The sequence below is a fragment of the Medicago truncatula genome, chromosome 7 (assembly GCF_003473485.1).
Source record: "Medicago truncatula cultivar Jemalong A17 chromosome 7, MtrunA17r5.0-ANR, whole genome shotgun sequence".
Lineage (NCBI taxonomy): Eukaryota > Viridiplantae > Streptophyta > Magnoliopsida > Fabales > Fabaceae > Medicago > Medicago truncatula.
The window spans coordinates 50,606,319-50,623,342 of NC_053048.1; the positions used below are offsets into that span (position 1 = coordinate 50,606,319).

The 17,024-nt window shown below is 31.5% G+C and overlaps 2 protein-coding genes across 4 annotated transcripts; both read left to right on the top strand.

Moving 5' to 3' along the window:
* Nucleotides 1-6,339: 6,339 nt before the first annotated feature.
* Nucleotides 6,340-14,697, top strand: LOC120576892 (60S ribosomal protein L35a-1). Of its 2 annotated transcripts, none has more exons than XM_039827507.1 (5): nucleotides 6,340-6,495; nucleotides 7,501-7,536; nucleotides 7,666-7,894; nucleotides 7,979-8,021; nucleotides 14,510-14,697. In XM_039827507.1, exons 1-4 carry the CDS (start codon nucleotides 6,464-6,466, stop codon nucleotides 8,018-8,020), a joined length of 339 nt encoding a protein of 112 aa, XP_039683441.1. In that variant the 5' UTR covers nucleotides 6,340-6,463; the 3' UTR covers nucleotide 8,021; nucleotides 14,510-14,697. The 2 variants fall into 2 exon arrangements, with proteins under 2 accessions (XP_039683441.1, XP_039683440.1); XM_039827506.1 differs by lacking the exon at nucleotides 14,510-14,697 and adding an exon at nucleotides 8,705-8,923.
* LOC25481346 (60S ribosomal protein L35a-1) lies at nucleotides 11,976-14,697 on the top strand. Of its 2 annotated transcripts, none has more exons than XM_039827510.1 (5): nucleotides 11,976-12,131; nucleotides 12,658-12,693; nucleotides 12,827-13,055; nucleotides 13,140-13,182; nucleotides 14,510-14,697. In XM_039827510.1, exons 1-4 carry the CDS (start codon nucleotides 12,100-12,102, stop codon nucleotides 13,179-13,181), a joined length of 339 nt encoding a protein of 112 aa, XP_039683444.1. In that variant the 5' UTR covers nucleotides 11,976-12,099; the 3' UTR covers nucleotide 13,182; nucleotides 14,510-14,697. The 2 variants fall into 2 exon arrangements, with proteins under 2 accessions (XP_039683444.1, XP_039683443.1); XM_039827509.1 differs by having other exon boundaries at nucleotides 14,516-14,697.
* Nucleotides 14,698-17,024: the final 2,327 nt, after the last annotated feature.

Here is a 17,024-nt window from a genome sequence, read left to right on the forward strand (position 1 = left end):
CTTATTTGTCTTTGTTGGACATCGATATAGGATATTGATGCTACAACATATAGAATGGAGATGAAGAAGATGATTACACGATAACTCCGTCTCCTAGTGAACACTGGACTTTATTTTCGAGTCCCTAGTAACTCTTAGGAATAAGAGTTAGGAGGGTTTTTTTTTTTTTTGAAAATGAGAGTCAGGAGTTATCTTCTTTTATTTGAATTGTTATCTTCTCATTAGGTACTTAGTTTTAGTTTAGTAAAATTAACTAGTGTAAGTTCAGTTCAATCCCACCATAGGCTCTTATTTGTCAGTTTTTTAGTGTTTGCTCTAAGCGTGCGAGTATTAGGACGGAAAGATACAAGTTGTAGCCATAATAGCATTGATCAATCAATTGGAAGAATTAGCACTTAGCACCAAAGTGTGTTGTAGATGGGTGTGACACTTGGGAGCGTGTTGAGTGCAAGATGATGGTATTTTAATACAATAATGTTGGTGAGTTGGTACCAAGGATTGGTCTCTTATGCCTTCGGATATATAGCGGTAAGTTATGATGATTGACTGAATTTTAAAGATTTGAAGTAGATAGACAATCTAAACAAAACAAACACCTCAACAAGCTGAGAAAACAAACACAACACGACATACAAAATGATGATAGCGCCACACACATGCGGTGAAATAAATAACTAAAAAATCAAATGTATTTCAATAACACTTTCTACACCCATATACAAAGAAGATGGTAGTTAGGGTTGGGAATAGGCTAGGTTGGCCTACAGGGGTCTACGGCCTGGCCTGTTTTGACTTGGCCTGGCCTGGACTGTTTAGTAGATAGGCTTAGGCTTAGGCTTTTTAGAAAGCCTGTTTAGTTAAATAGGTCAAGCTTAGGCTTCAAAAAAAGACTGTTAAGCCTAATAGGCCGACCTATTAATGCTTATTTATTAAAAAATATTTTTTTTATATCAAAATAATTGCATATATTAAAAATATAAACATCTTTTTCTCTTTCTATTAGTCCCTTAATAGGCTTTGTTGTTATAAGCTTTTATGTAGGCTTTAATCTAGTTGAAATTTAGTTGTGGTGAAATAGGCTTTTAAGTAGGCTTTAAGACAAGTTTAACCTATTTAGTAGGCCAAATGAACTATTTGATGGCCTTAAAATGTGAAGTAGGCCTGTAAGTAGGCTTTCAGGCCAGTCCAGGATTTTAAATAGGCCAGGCCAGGCCTAGAAAAACAACCTATGATAGGCCATAGGCCAGGCTCAGGCTTGTGATTTATTTCGTAGGCCAAGCTCAGGCCTATCAAAGCCTGGCCTGGCCTGGCCTATTCCCAACCCAAATGGTAGTATATAGTTGGGTTAATAGTGCTTTTACCCCCTGTAATATAGGTCATTTTTTATTTTTCCCCTGTAAAATATTTTTTTTGATTTACCCCTCTGTAAAATATATATTTTTTGGAATACCCCCTAATAGGTCATAAAAAAACGAAAAAATTCTGCAAAAAAAAAAAATAAAGATAAAAATTACAGGGGTAAATCAAAAAAAAATATTTTACAAAGGGGAAAACAAAAAATGACCTATATTACAGGGGGTAAAGCACCGTTAACCCTATATAGTTTTGGTGTGACTTTTTTTTCTTCTATTGTTCTCCTTCATTTAAACTAATTTATTTATTATTTATCTTTTTATAATATTATTTAAATTATTTAAAAAATATATATTATTCAAACAATAATTGTCACACTATAACAGGAGCAGACAGACACGTTAATGTTTATCTTTCCTCCTAAAAAAATCTAATTTGCTTTCAAATCGCAAAAGTCTGTGTTGCAGATTCATTAAAAATCAACGCTATCCTACAAAAAAGTACTTTAAAACCTTCAAGTTTTGTTTGTTGTAAAATAATCTTTTAAAATCTCATTCTAATTCAATTCACTTTCTTAATTTGTTTTTTAAAGTTCAGCAAAATTATACCAAAACCCTGTAACTTCTTCTATGATTTCAAAGAAGGCCTTTATAATTTTTTTTACTGCAAGTTGGTTCTTTATATTTTAAATTGTTATACCAAACTTCATTTTTTATCTATATATGTTGAAAAAGTCTTACATGACCATTAAAAAAAGTAAATTACATCTTCAATTAATCAAGACTACATTTAAATCCCATTCTAATAAAAGTTACCAAATCACATCCATCAACATTAATATGATAGGTTTCAAACTTTTGTCTAAAGTTATGTCTCACTGCCGCTCTAATTACGAGATAAGACCCTGTCCATTCAATACCTTTTCCATTTTTTTATTTGAAGACATAAAAACACAATGAAGTTAAAAAATGAAAAAGTAGTGGGATCCACTTAATAGTATGACCATAATCTACTTTTTATTTTATTTTAGGGTTAAATATGTTTTTGATCCCTATAAAATAGGGACCTTTCAAGTTTAATCTTTACTTAATTTTAATAGATTTTTTAGTCCCTAAAAAAAAGAATTACTTCTAATTTTAGTCCTTATTACAACAAAGTTTGTTTAATTATCCTTAAACTCTTAAATTTTTTAACGATTTATTTTAGACAAGTTTAGAACACTATGAAAGGTTCATTTACTAAAATTTAGAATTTTTTAACATGAAACGAATTAAATATGAATTTTTTAAAACGGAAAAAGTTAAAGATAAAATTAACAAAATCTGGACGTAGAAATCAAATTTTGCGATAATTTTTTGCATAGGAACTTTTAGTAATGTTCTTAACACGTCTGTAAAAAATTGTTCAAAAACTCAAGAGTTTAAACATAAATTAAACAAATTTGAATTGACGAGGGATTAATACTAAGTGCATAATTTTTTTTAGGGACTAAAAGAACCATTAAAATTAAGTAAGGACTAGACTTGAAAGGCCCCGATTTTTTAGGGATCAAAAACATATTTAACCCTTTATTCTATTTCTCACTAAATATCATTCTCCATTTTTAGTAAGGATCTTATCGGTCTAATTACAGTTGTCATACCCCATTTTTTAACCGTTTTCATATAAACCTTTTTTTATTTCACGCCAAATGCATTCTCATTAATGTTTTTCTTCTTAGTTACTTGCTCCACAAATTGACTCCAAATTTTCCTTTTTTATTTATTTTTCTCACATTTTTATTTCGTTACTTCGTTCTCAAGAAAACTCAATTTCTTCACACCAAACATTTCAATTTCAATTCCTCTCATTTCGATTACATTTCTAATCACAAAAATCACAACTTTACACCAATTTTTTTTATTATTATTATTTTATTATTTTCTTTTTATCACAAAATTAAAAAAAAACACTAATGTTCACAAGCTTACACAGAATGCACATTTCACTCCCGCTTCATTTCTTTCCCCTCAAATTGTGCATCTAGATTCTTCTTCACATACAACACATCATCATTATCCAACACATCATCACTCACCACCAAAAAAAATCATCCAAAGAGGTCCCAAAAACTCTCTTTTTGCAAAATTTCAAACTACCCTTTCTTATCCACCACTTAACCTAATTTTTGCACTCTTGGTGACCAAGCTACCCCCTCTATAAGAGCATAAATATCGGTAGTAGTTTGTAATGCTTTTGCTAGCATGTAGCACCTTGTGTCAGTTTGGGAACCGATAATTGATATAGTGGTGGTGGTAAATATTTACTACGTAGCTAAGTTTGGATACCGTAGCCATTCTTTCACCTTTTCATTTATTAGTAATATTTTATTCATTAAAGGGATGAAAACCAAAATTTGAAAAGCTGAACCCATTTAATTAACAATATTTTATTAATGTAAAATATAAATTTGGAGTATATTGTGAAATAAGTGAGACTCATTTTAAAGTTTTAGATGAGTGGTATGAATATTTGAAAAATATAGTTGAGTGGTTTAAATAATTGAGAAGTGTGAACTAATATAATATATTAAGTAGGGTCCATTTATACCACCAAATTGGACGCATGGATGTGGATTCTCTAAGTACCCAAAAAATGAGAGAGGGAGGAGGCCGAAATTTTGAGTTGCCAAAATCATCATTTTCATCAAAAATTCCAAAATCTTCAATTCTCCATGAAACTTCACCATTCTTCAACCAAAAGTTCATAAACATTTCCATCAAACCAAAAACACTCAAAAACTCAAAAAAAAAAAAAAAAAACACTCAAATTCGTGAATTCAAAACCACAATTTCTCAAGAAAAAGTGATAGTGAGTTAGACCATTTCAATGCTCAATTAAGGTGGGTTTTGATGTTTTGATACCCCTGTAATTGTTATGATTCTTTCCCTTCAATTATTTTTGCTTAACTCACGGGTGTTTTTTAGTTTATTTTTTTGGGTCAAAACTTTATTCTCACTTTTCTCTCTATACAAACATTCACTGTGAAATATAATCTTAGATTCATGATCAGCGTGAAAATATAAGCAAAATGGTATTTTATTTTGTGAGATTTGGTGAAGATTTTAGAGTTTGAGTTTTTTGTGAATATGGTGCTCTTGTTGTTGTGTTTTTACGTGATGCTTCAACGGAGAAGAAGAAGTGGACTTTCTTCTCTCCGTTGACTCACGCGAGTCCCACGGATTTTTGTCCTATTCGTTGAATGTTCACACGCACGCCTGCCCACCGTATACTGTGCACCCTTGTTTTTTTAACTCTTTGATTTAGATCTTGTGGCTGTGATGATATTCCACTGTGATTGAATCTGGACCTTCTGATTCATCTGACGGTTCAAATTTGTCCAGTCTGAGCCAAATTTTCTTATAAAAACCATTACTGTTTTTCTATTTTCACCACTGTTTTTACATTCTGCACCTCTTTTACTTCAAATTTTTTTCTCTAAAGTTTATAAAAAATATTATGATTTGTTTTAATTGTTATTTACTGTTTTTTATTCCATTTACTTTGTAATTACATTATTATTTAGAACTATCTCATGCATATTTTATTTCTTATCATTTATTCTATCATTATTAATTTTTAGTGTGTATATAGGATTTGATGTATTTTAATTTATGCATTTTATTTTTTCTTGTCATTTACAATTCACTTGAGACCATAGCATGTATCTAGGTCCATTGTAAATATCTGAAAATGATAAGTAACATCGACACCACACTTTATTTTGACCGTTTTAAGTCGTACCCGCGATCGATGACCGAAATGAATTAGTGATAGTTAGGTTAATGATTGGACTTCAAAAAATTTCTTAAAATCAAACCACTAGTAATTTTAGGTTCAGGTACTTGAGAGTTTGCTTCAGATCCAATGTTTCTTATAAACTTTTCATTTTTTTTATCACGTTACGTCGTTGCGTTTAGTTTTTTTAGCTTGCGTTTAACTTAGAAAAAATCATTTTCCAAAAAAATCAAATATATAAAACTTCAAAAATATTTTCTTAAGAAACCTTGGATTTTAACCCAAGTGTTTTTTCCTTTTATTTTCTTAATCAAATGCTTAATCAATTTAACCTCCATATTAGACTTGGATTTCTTATAATTAAAATTTAGCCAATCTCATCTTATTTTCTCTCATGCCTTGAGGCCTCTTAGCTCTTCTTAAAACTTTTTTTCAAAAATGTTAAAATCAATCCAACCCACCAAAAAGAACTTTTGAGTGGAACTACGACGGTTTTGATCCCTTCCCTTTAGGGTACGTAGTCAAAGGATTTATCCTTCCAAATCAAATAAAAACAACAAAAAAACATACTTCTTCTCCCTCCATTCTTTCACCTAGACTCTTAGGCAATAATTTTCAAATAAGCAAAATAATTTAGCACAAGATAAGTTAGGCAATAGGTTCCTACGGAATACCGTAGTCGTGTAGGGTGCGTCAAACCTTCCCTATTCGAAACCAACCCCCGAATCCAAAGTCTCTTAAGGTTTTTACTCATTTTTTCCCTTCCCACGGATAAAAGTTGAGAGTTCGAAGATTGAAGATTCAAATCAATTAATGGTTTGATATCCGAAAATTAAGGAGCACAACATTAAGTAGAAAAATATTTACTAGCAATAATCATATATACATTTGAAAGTTTGGGCCAAATTTCATAAAAAAGTATTTCCTCGGTCCCTATATTTAAGCACTCATTTGACTTTATTTTTGTCCATAAATGTAAACCACTTTTCAAATTACTAGATATATATATATATATATTTTTTAAACATACCCTTAATATTACTAACTTGTCTTGAAATATGAAAAGTCAAATTTAATACACATATAAACAAAGGACAATTTTGTAATACTTACAACAAAACAGACACCTCAATTACATTAACAACTTTTCTTAAGAAATGTGAAGAAAAGAAAAGCAATAGGACTAACATACATGGACGGAGGGAATAGTTACTGGGCCAAAGTGTCGACGCTAGAAGCCCAGAAAACCTCGGGTATAATAAAACCCTAATCCGTTTTGAGAGTGTCGGGATTTTGGGTGTTTGCTGCTGCTGCTGCTGCTGCTGCTGTGAAGATGGTGAAGGGACGTCAAGGAGAGCGAGTCAGGTACTCCTCGTTTCAGCCTTTTTTATTTGTATTTTCATCATCATCGTTTATGTTTTTGAACTATAGTTAGTTACTATCATTCACCATTTCTGATTTGAAGAAATTAACATGCAGTGAATAAGGGATTCGAATAGTTTTAGATTTAGTTTTTTTTTTTTTTTTTTTTTTTGAGGAAAGTTTTAGATTTAGTTTATAGACTAGTATTAAGAAAAAGCATCCTAAATTGGTCTCTCTAAAATCTCAAATGACAGTCAATTTGGTTTATTTATTTATTTTTTTTTAAGATGATTTTTAACTACATTTTAGTATGACTATTTTGATTTTTGACCAATGTCTAATGCCTGTTTGGATGGGCTTATTGAGCTTATCCACGGTCATAAGTTTTTGTGAGACTGTTTGGAGAACTTGTGAAAACAGCTCATGGCAATTATCACAAGCTTTTTTCCAGCTGATTTTCACAAGTTCTCAAATATCATCTACTTCTATTTTTATTTTTTTTGACAGAGTTTTCTTAAATAAAACCTATAATATATTATGTTCTCATGATAAGTGCTTGTGCTCTAAGCTGCAAATAAGCAATTTATCCAAACATGCCTTTAATACTTTGTGGAGTGATGGCTTATGTTGGTCCTCACAACTTTTTGGCAGCTATATTTAATCCTGACAAAAATAAAACTGAACTTGGTCCAAAATAAAACTGAACTTGGTCCCTGACATACATTTTTATAACGGGACTAATTTGTCGCTAGTATGAAGATATCGGGGCTACTTTTGGTTTTATTTTTGTTAGGGATTAAATCGGGTCACAAAAAATTGTGGGATGAAAATGGGTCTTCACTCTACTATGTGCTACTGAATTGATAATTTGATTTCTTATGACCAAATATGTTTTTGTGTCTTTTACTCAAAGATCAGTCTGTGTATCTATTCTATTTTTTATGTATTTTTATTTTATCAAATATATAAAACAAGCTAATATATACTTTCTTGTTCAATTTGTATTAGGCTTTATGTGAGGGGTACAATCCTTGGATACAAAAGGTATATTCTTCTTGCTATTTGCAACTTTTTCGAATTTTGTGCTACCGGTGTTTTATTTAATGTTTGGTTTATGAAAATGTCTGGTTAGATGCTTTGGCTTAATACTTACTGTTTTATGCTGTTTTTTAGATCCAAAGTAAACCAGTACCCAAACACATCTCTGGTCCAAATTGAAGGAGTGAACACCAAAGAAGAGGTAGCTTGGTATGCCGGCAAGAAAATGGCATATATCTACAAGGCCAAGGTGAAGAAGAACGGAACCCATTACCGTTGCATATGGGGCAAGGTTACAAGGCCTCATGGTAACAGTGGTATTGTTCGTGCCAAATTCAAATCAAATCTTCCTCCCAAATCAATGGTAATAATTTACCAACACATTTTTATTCTTATCAATTGTGTTTAATAACATTATCTTGACTTTTTGAGTGTGGATGCATTGCAGGGATCTCGCGTAAGAGTATTTATGTACCCAAGTAACATATGAGGTAAACCCATGTCCTGGATGCTTTTTGAATTGTTTTTGCGTTTTTCTTTTTCATCTCATCTTTCTATGAAGCATTATTGAACCTTCTCCTGTGTTTTTCATGCATTTTGTCATTTGATGGGGCACATGTTTGAAACTCCTAGCGTATTTTTCATACCCTCAAGTTTTACAAATATGGATAAATCAACAAATAGTCTTATGTGCAAATCAAAACAGCTAGTATTAACAAATGTCTGAAAGCAGAGAATCAGTTCTTCTTGTAGACAGACATCAGTTCTTGGTGTTGACATTTAATATAGTGCTGTACTTTGTCTTATTACGAGGTTCTTATGCCTCAGAGTTATGCGGTCTTTGTACCGGCACATGCTAGCTATTAGGAGAACTATATATGGTTCTAAATCATGGTAAATATAATGTGCATATCTGATCTGAAAATGTGGCAATTGTATGGATATTTAGAAACGTAGTTTATTGTTTGGAATTCTATCAGAAGATCATGACTTACTATGCCTACAATAAACTACGTAGTGAAAGAGCATGACTAAGTTCAATTCTTGATTTTTTATTTTTGTTAGTGTTTTTAATTTTGCAATTTTTTAGAGGGACTCTTCTCTGGTCTAGCAAGCATGCATGGTTTTGTGTTGTTTACTCTGTCTTACTGTGACATTGGATTTTTTGTTGCAGATCAGGTTAGGACTCTGGGATGATATTTAGTAGCCTCAAGGATTGTTGTTTCTTTTTAAATTTTGACAAATTATTTTTCTGTTTAGACCGTTCAATGATGGAATGTTGTCTGCCACAGTATTGGCTGTTTATGAAATATTATATTCAACACTATGTGTATGTGGACTTGGTTATCTCATGTAATTACAATATTAATTTTTATTGCATTTAATCTATTAACCTTGAACTTGAAGAAAAATCTAGTAAATGAAATGAATATACGTGGGATAAGTTTTTGTTTACTGCATTTTATTAAGAATCGCGGGAGATCAGTACAGTTTATAACTTGATAAAACGCTTGATACTAGCTCTCTACACTGTAACCTGAGTTTGAATGGAACAATTTGACAGATTTTATCTTAATTGTAGGAAAAATAATTTACATTAAGCTTAGAATAGAATAGAGAAGTGCTTTACAAACTGAAACAAACTACTTATAAAGAAATCATACACACTACCTTTCTCTGGTGTCATTTAACATAGGAAAGGTGAAAATGCTGATTTTGACTTACAAGTGGCATTAACCAAGTTGCATGTAACTTTGTTTGGTATTTTTATTTAGACAAACAGACTTTAATGAAATATTAAACTAAACTTTGAATTACACCTCCTATTTGAAAAAACACTACTATCTACACCACCAAAATTCTCTATTACAATAATATATTTATCTTGAAATATTTTTATTTATTTCAAAGTATTTTTTCTTTTTAAAATGATTAATGTGATATATGAATTTGTTGATATTTTTTTAATTGAACTTATTTAACTTTTTTTTAAACAAATAAACGATATCCATTTAAATTGAACTTATTTAACTTGACTGCCACTAACGCACTTGTATGTCTGTTTTATATATAGAAATGGAATAAATAATTTTTATTTTATTTTCATTGAAAAGAATTTTTTTGTCTGAGCAATTACTGAAAACATATTATTTATTCAAAATGGTATACATATATGAAACGGAAAAAAATAATGATAAACATGTATATGGTTCTATAGAAAGAGCCAATTGTTTTTCAAAAAACAAAATTATCGAAAATAGGAGAGAGTTCGTCGTTTAAAAAAAAAAATAGAAAGTAGTGCAACCAAATGGAGCGTTGTTACTTTTCTACTCAATAACGTGGGTTTTTTTTTTAAGTGGGAAATTATTTTATTTTATAAAAAATGATAAACATAGTAAAATAATATTAAAGGTTAAAATTCGACGAAAATGTAAGAAGCTATAAACTACTTAAAATAACATCTCAACCATTGAAAATGTAAGAAGTTATAAACTACTTAAAATAAGGTTGTGTTTTATTTTGAAGAAACAAGTTTATAAGCTATTTTAATAAGCTATAAGCTAGTTTATAGACATTACCAAACACAACCTTAGACTTTGCTTGCGAGTTTGGAGAGGTTCCAATAAAATGTTTTGGCATGGGCTTGATAATTTTTAGTTTAGTCACATAGGCCCATTAAAAAAAATAACATTAACCTATATAATGTGGGGTCCCAATTTTTGTAGAATGTTTAAAACCAAAAAGTTAGCAAAAGGTTATAGGTAATCCATCTCAACCATTGAATATATTTATTAATATATCTATGGTCAAAACAACACCTTTCCCATGGTGGAAAATGATTCACCTTTCTCATCTTAAATGGCACCTAATCTCAACTGCGAAGGGTAATGTTCGAAGCACATTGTGGAACCAGTAAAAACATCTCTAGAATCGTGAACTCATGTTGAAAAAAAGGAATAACCTACGGCTTGAAATAGTGTGCAACATTAACATTGCATTTTAAAAAAGCCAACTCTATGTTGTATCCAAAGAATATCATGTACATTACGCCGTGCAATCTTCGACTTGATGATGCAGCGTCGATGCATTTTAAAGGCTAACTTACTTGTTTTGGCCTCATTTTTGAGCTCATAGAGTTATCCACCAAGGGTTCAAAAATATTGTAATTCCACACCTTATCATTCTTCCGGTTCACCCAGATACTCTGAAGTCTAAAGTGACCATATCAAATTCCGGTTCACCCAAATACTCTAAAGTTTAAAGTGACCATATCAAACTTACCTTTGGTCGACCCTTTTACTATTCTAGCCGTGGCCATATTAAACTCCCAAGGGTGGTACATTTAATGTCCGAGTTGCTCGAAACAATTTTCCGTTCTGCCAAAAAAAAGTTGAGTTTTTCCTTAAATGTAGTATTTTATCCCAAAAAACTTGTGAGGTTGGTGAAAAAAAAAGATTATTTGAAATAAAATGAGCTTTTTTGTTGGACTTGTGAGGGCAAGTGAGGTGCGAAGGCATGTATTTTTCTTCTTCTAAGTTGGTTGGCCTTAGACCACCGTTTGCAGAGAGGCAATCATTTATCTTCTTCTTTTAGATTTTAAAATATACCTACAAATATTAAATTAGGGTCCGTTTGAATTAACTTATTTTTGAGCTTATGAGATGTTAAATAGTCCCATATAGGATATGATCCTGACTCATCATAATCTCTTTTCTCGGTATCCCTTAAAGTTGAAAGATTTTTCTTGACAACTGTTTTAGAATTGGATTCTGACTAGCAATAATCTCTTTTCTTGGATTATAGTTGACCTTGGGTATTTTTTTGTCTAATATATTTTGCAGTGAGTCTGAAATGAATTTTACCTTCAAATTTAACGAGTCTGCTTATTATTTAGTTGGATTTGGGTTAGGTTTCATATTTGTCTGATAAATTGTTGTGTGATCCTTGTGGAGAGATCCCATAATGCTAGCATCTTCTTGGGAGCCAGAGACATTTGTACTCTTATTGGTGGGTATTATTAAATCCCCCTCTTGGAGCTGGTTCTTAAGACAACTTTTTTTTTTTAAGGCTTAAAGATAAAATTCTGATCACACAATGTGTGATCATGAACTCATTTTGTGTTGGTATTTGACATTGATAGTGTGTGTAAATATCGTGAATTTGTCTGAGCTTAGTTGGTTGCGGGTCTGCTCACAACCTTTCTCCTATTCGGCTACATTGGTTGTTTATGTTTGGTGGTTAGTTTCTATTATTTTGGTATTGTTTTAGTTTTTTGCTTTGATCTTTTTACAGTTGGGAAGGAAGGATTTTTTGTTCCATGTTGGGTTGGCTTGTACTTCTTGTGCTCATTTTGTATATCTGTCTGTTTCTTTTGAGAATTTTCTCCTTTTTATATATATTTTCCATTTGAAACTTTGGGCCAGATAAATAAAAAAGTATTGGGCCAAAGTGTGAACACTAGAAACCCTAATAAGCTTAACCCGGAAAGCCTCGGGTATAATAAAACCCTAAAATCTCCCGTCGTTTCTGAGAGTGTTGGCAGAATCCTGCGTTTGTGTTGCCGTGAAGATGGTGAAGGGACGTCAAGGAGAGCGTGTCAGGTACTCTTCGTTTCATCTTATACCTGTAGTTTTGATCCCTTTCTTTTCTGCAATTGATTTTGTTTGTATTTTCATCATCATCATTATCGTATATGTGTTTGATGTTTTGTAATTATCAATTTATTCAGCTATAGCTACTGTTAGTAATTTGATGATGCCTACTATCATCTAAAAATATCTGATTTGGAGAAATTAGCATACATTGAATAATTTCATTTTTAGTTTATAGAGTAAATGCATAATTGAAAAAAACATGTAGATCAATTTTAAAAGTACCAAATTGGTTCTGTAAAATCTCAAATATTGGTCAATATAGTTGATTTTATGATAATGTATGATAACATTTTAGTCTGATTGTTTTGATCTTTGACCGACACTTATATTTTGTGGTACCAATTTGAAAATTTTCATGTTTTTCTCCCGTTTGTGTAGTTACTCTATTTTATCTGAGACCAACACTATGCGTATTTACTCTGTTTTTGCCATATAATAATCTAATATTATATTTTTGTTTAATCTGTATTAGGCTTTACGTGAGGGGTACAATCCTTGGATACAAAAGGTAAACTTTTTCTTGCCCTTTGTAACTTTTTCCGAATTTTATGTGTTTTAATTTATGTTTGGTTTGTAAAAACTTTAATGGCTGGTTAGATGCTTTGGCTTAATACTTACTGTTTTATGCTGTTTTTTTTTAGATCCAAAGTAAACCAGTACCCAAACACATCTCTGGTCCAAATTGAAGGAGTGAACACCAAGGAAGAGGTAGCTTGGTATGCCGGTAAGAAAATGACATATATCTATAAGGCCAAGGTGAAGAAGAATGGAACCCATTACCGCTGCATATGGGGCAAGGTTACAAGGCCACATGGTAACAGTGGTATTGTTCGTGCCAAATTCAAGTCAAATCTTCCCCCCAAATCAATGGTAATAATTTTAAAATGGTTTTTTTAATCATCATTTGGGTTTTATAATTTTATCTTAACCTTTTTGTGTTTGGATTAATTTTAGGGTTCCCGCGTAAGAGTATTTATGTACCCAAGCAACATATGAGGTAAACTCTTGCCTAGATGCTTTTTGAATTGTTTGTCCTTTTCTTTTTGGCTTCTTTCGATGAAACATTATTGAACTTCCTCTTGTGTTTTCCAAGCATTTTCTCATTTGATGGGGCACCTGTTTGAAACTTCTGACCTGTTTACGTGCTTACATATTTTACAAATATGGATGAATCAATTAACTTATGTATAAATCAAACTTGCTAGTTTAATAACAATAGTCTGAAAACAGAGAATCAGTCGACATCAATTCTTGTTGTTGACATTTAATATAGTGCTGCCCTTTGTTTTATCATGATTCACGAGGTTCTTATGCTCTAGAGTTATGTGGTCTTTGTACTTGCACATGCTATCTAACTCTGTTGTCAATAGCGGCCGAACGCGGCGCGGAGCGGCCAAAAACAACAAAGCGCGGCACAGTGCTCCAACGCGGAGGGGCACAATTGCGGGCAAAAGCGGGCGCGATGCGGCCGCTTTTGACAACCCTGTGTAAAATACTAGATTTCCCTTCATTTAAAACCATTTTAAGGGTCATTTTTGTAATTTTCAAAACCCTAACTATTACTCTTCTCCACCAGAACCAAATACACAGCCACAAACTCAACTTCTTCATCGTACCAACAAAAAAAATCCATCTCCTCGTCTCATCATCTCAGAATCCATCTTTGTTCTCCTCTCTTCATCTCTTGATTTCAGAATTTGTTAATTTGTCAATTTGTTAATTGGGAGGAAGAACTTGTTAATTGTTAATGTTTTGCAGTTTTGTTACTTTAAGTTTTAGAGGCTTAAAGTGTCAGTTTCCTTGAATTTTATTAGTATTTTTTGCAAATATGTTTTATGTTTTGCTTAAGACTTGTGACTTTTATTTCAAATTAGGAATACTTCATGAATTTTGAGTAATGTTTAAGGTATTTTAGTAATTTTTTTATGTATTTTAATATTAAATATATTAGTGTCCGCGTAACCGAAATAGCGCCCGCACCCTGCGCCGCGTCAATTTTTGGGGTGGCCGCGCAGCGCTGCATTTCTGCTTTGACAACAGAGCTATCTAATATGAGATATTAGATAGTTCTAATATGAGAACTAAATCATGGTAAATGTAATGGTGCCTATCCGATCTGTGATAGCATAGTTTATGGTTTTGAAATCTATCTGTAGATTACAACTTACTTTTGTCTATGATAACCATTTAAGTTCTATTCTAATATTTTTTTTTAGTGTTTTTAATTTTGCAATTTTATAAATAGGGCCTCTTCTCTTGTATAGCAGCATGCATGGTTTTGGGTTGTTTACTTTGTCTTAATGTTCGATTTTTTTTTGTTGCAGATTCAGGTGATAAGGTCAGTAGAGTTGCGGGATGACTTTTAGTAGCCTCAAGGAATTTTGTTTATTTTTAAATTTTGTGATACTATTCTTCTGTTTAGACAGTTCTTTTAATGGAATGTTGTGTACTAGCAGTATTGGCTTTTCATGAAATATTACAGTCAGCACCATGTGTGTGGACTTGGTTATCACATATGGTTACCGTGTTAGTTTTTACTACATTTAATTTATTAACCTTGAAGAAAATCTAGTAAATGAAATGAATATAGGTATCCGTCTCAACAATGTCATAAGTTGGGTAAACGGACATACGAAGATGCAAAATCAAGATTTAATATTTTTTTGGAATGCTAATTGGTTTATGGAATAAAAAACTTAGGCGCATTTCCTAAGTGCTTTATGCATGGTTCTTAACTAAACAAACGATAATTTCCTCAAATCCAATTTCACGGAAAGAAAAGATGCACTTTTGGTTAAGAACCATTCCAAAAACATAAGAAAATGCTTATAGGTTTTGTTCTTGTATCATGTATTAATAGTGTTGTTATTTGGTGTTAAAGAAGAATTAGTTGGTGGAGATAATTTCATTTGGAAAAAATAGTTAATGGTATACGTGGGACAAGTTTTTATTTCATTTCATTAAGAATCGGAAGATCAGTACAGTGTAGAACTTGATGAAACTCTCCATTGTAAGGGAGCAGTCTGATTTCTCCTCAACTAAAATCTTACATTTGGGAGGACCTGAGCTTGAGAATTTTTGGTCAGATTTTATGCATCTCTTAACCGTAGGAAAAACAATTTACATTGATCTTTGAATTAGAAAAGAGAAGTACACCACGAACTTTGAATAAGTACTCCACAAACTGAAACATCTTTTTCTCTTTCTATTAGTCCCTTAATAGGCTTTGTTGTTATAAGCTTTTATGTAGGCTTTAATCTAGTTGAAATTTAGTTGTGGTGAAATAGGCTTTTAAGTAGGCTTTAAGACAAGTTTAACCTATTTAGTAGGCCAAATGAACTATTTGATGGCCTTAATGTGAAGTAGGCCTGTAAGTAGGCTTTCAGGCCAGTCCAGGATTTTAAATAGGCCAGGCCAGGCCTAGAAAAACAGCCTATGATAGGCCATAGGCCAGGCTCAGGCTTGTGATTTATTTCGTAGGCCAAGCTCAGGCCTATCAAAGCCTGGCCTGGCCTGGCCTATTCCCAACCCAAATGGTAGTATATAGTTGGGTTAATAGTGCTTTTACCCCCTGTAATATAGGTCATTTTTTATTTTTCCCCTGTAAAATATTTTTTTTGATTTACCCCTCTGTAAAATATATATTTTTTGGAATACCCCCTAATAGGTCATAAAAAAACGAAAAAATTCTGCAAAAAAAAAAATAAAGATAAAAATTACAGGGGTAAATCAAAAAAAAGTATTTTACAAAGGGGAAAACAAAAAATGACCTATATTACAGGGGGTAAAGCACCATTAACCCTATATAGTTTTGGTGTGACTTTTTTTTCTTCTATTGTTCTCCTTCATTTAAACTAATTTATTTATTATTTATCTTTTTATAATATTATTTAAATTATTTAAAAATATATATTATTCAAACAATAATTGTCACACTATAACAGGAGCAGACAGACACGTTAATGTTTATCTTTCCTCCTAAAAAAATCTAATTTGCTTTCAAATCGCAAAAGTCCGTGTTGCAGATTCATTAAAAATCAACGCTATCCTACAAAAAAGTACTTTAAAACCTTCAAGTTTTGTTTGTTGTAAAATAATCTTTTAAAATCTCATTCTAATTCAATTCACTTTCTTAATTTGTTTTTTAAAGTTCAGCAAAATTATACCAAAACCCTGTAACTTCTTCTATGATTTCAAAGAAGGCCTTTATAATTTTTTTTACTGCAAGTTGGTTCTTTATATTTAAAATTGTTATACCAAACTTCATTTTTTATCTATATATGTTGAAAAAGTCTTACATGACCATTAAAAAAAGTAAATTACATCTTCAATTAATCAAGACTACATTTAAATCCCATTCTAATAAAAGTTACCAAATCACATCCATCAACATTAATATGATAGGTTTCAAACTTTTTTTGTCTAAAGTTATCTCTCACTGCCGCTCTAATTACGAGATAAGACCCTGTCCATTCAATACCTTTTCCATTTTTTTATTTGAAGACATAAAAACACAATGAAGTTAAAAAATGAAAAAGTAGTGGGATCCACTTAATAGTATGACCATAATCTACTTTTTATTTTATTTTAGGGTTAAATATGTTTTTGATCCCTATAAAATAGGGACCTTTCAAGTTTAATCTTTACTTAATTTTAATAGATTTTTTAGTCCCTAAAAAAAAGAATTACTTCTAATTTTAGTCCTTATTACAACAAAGTTTGTTTAATTATCCTTAAACTCTTAAATTTTTTGTCCATAAATGTAAACCACTTTTCAAATTACTAGATATATATATATATATATTTTTTAAACATACCCTTAATATTACTAACTTGTCT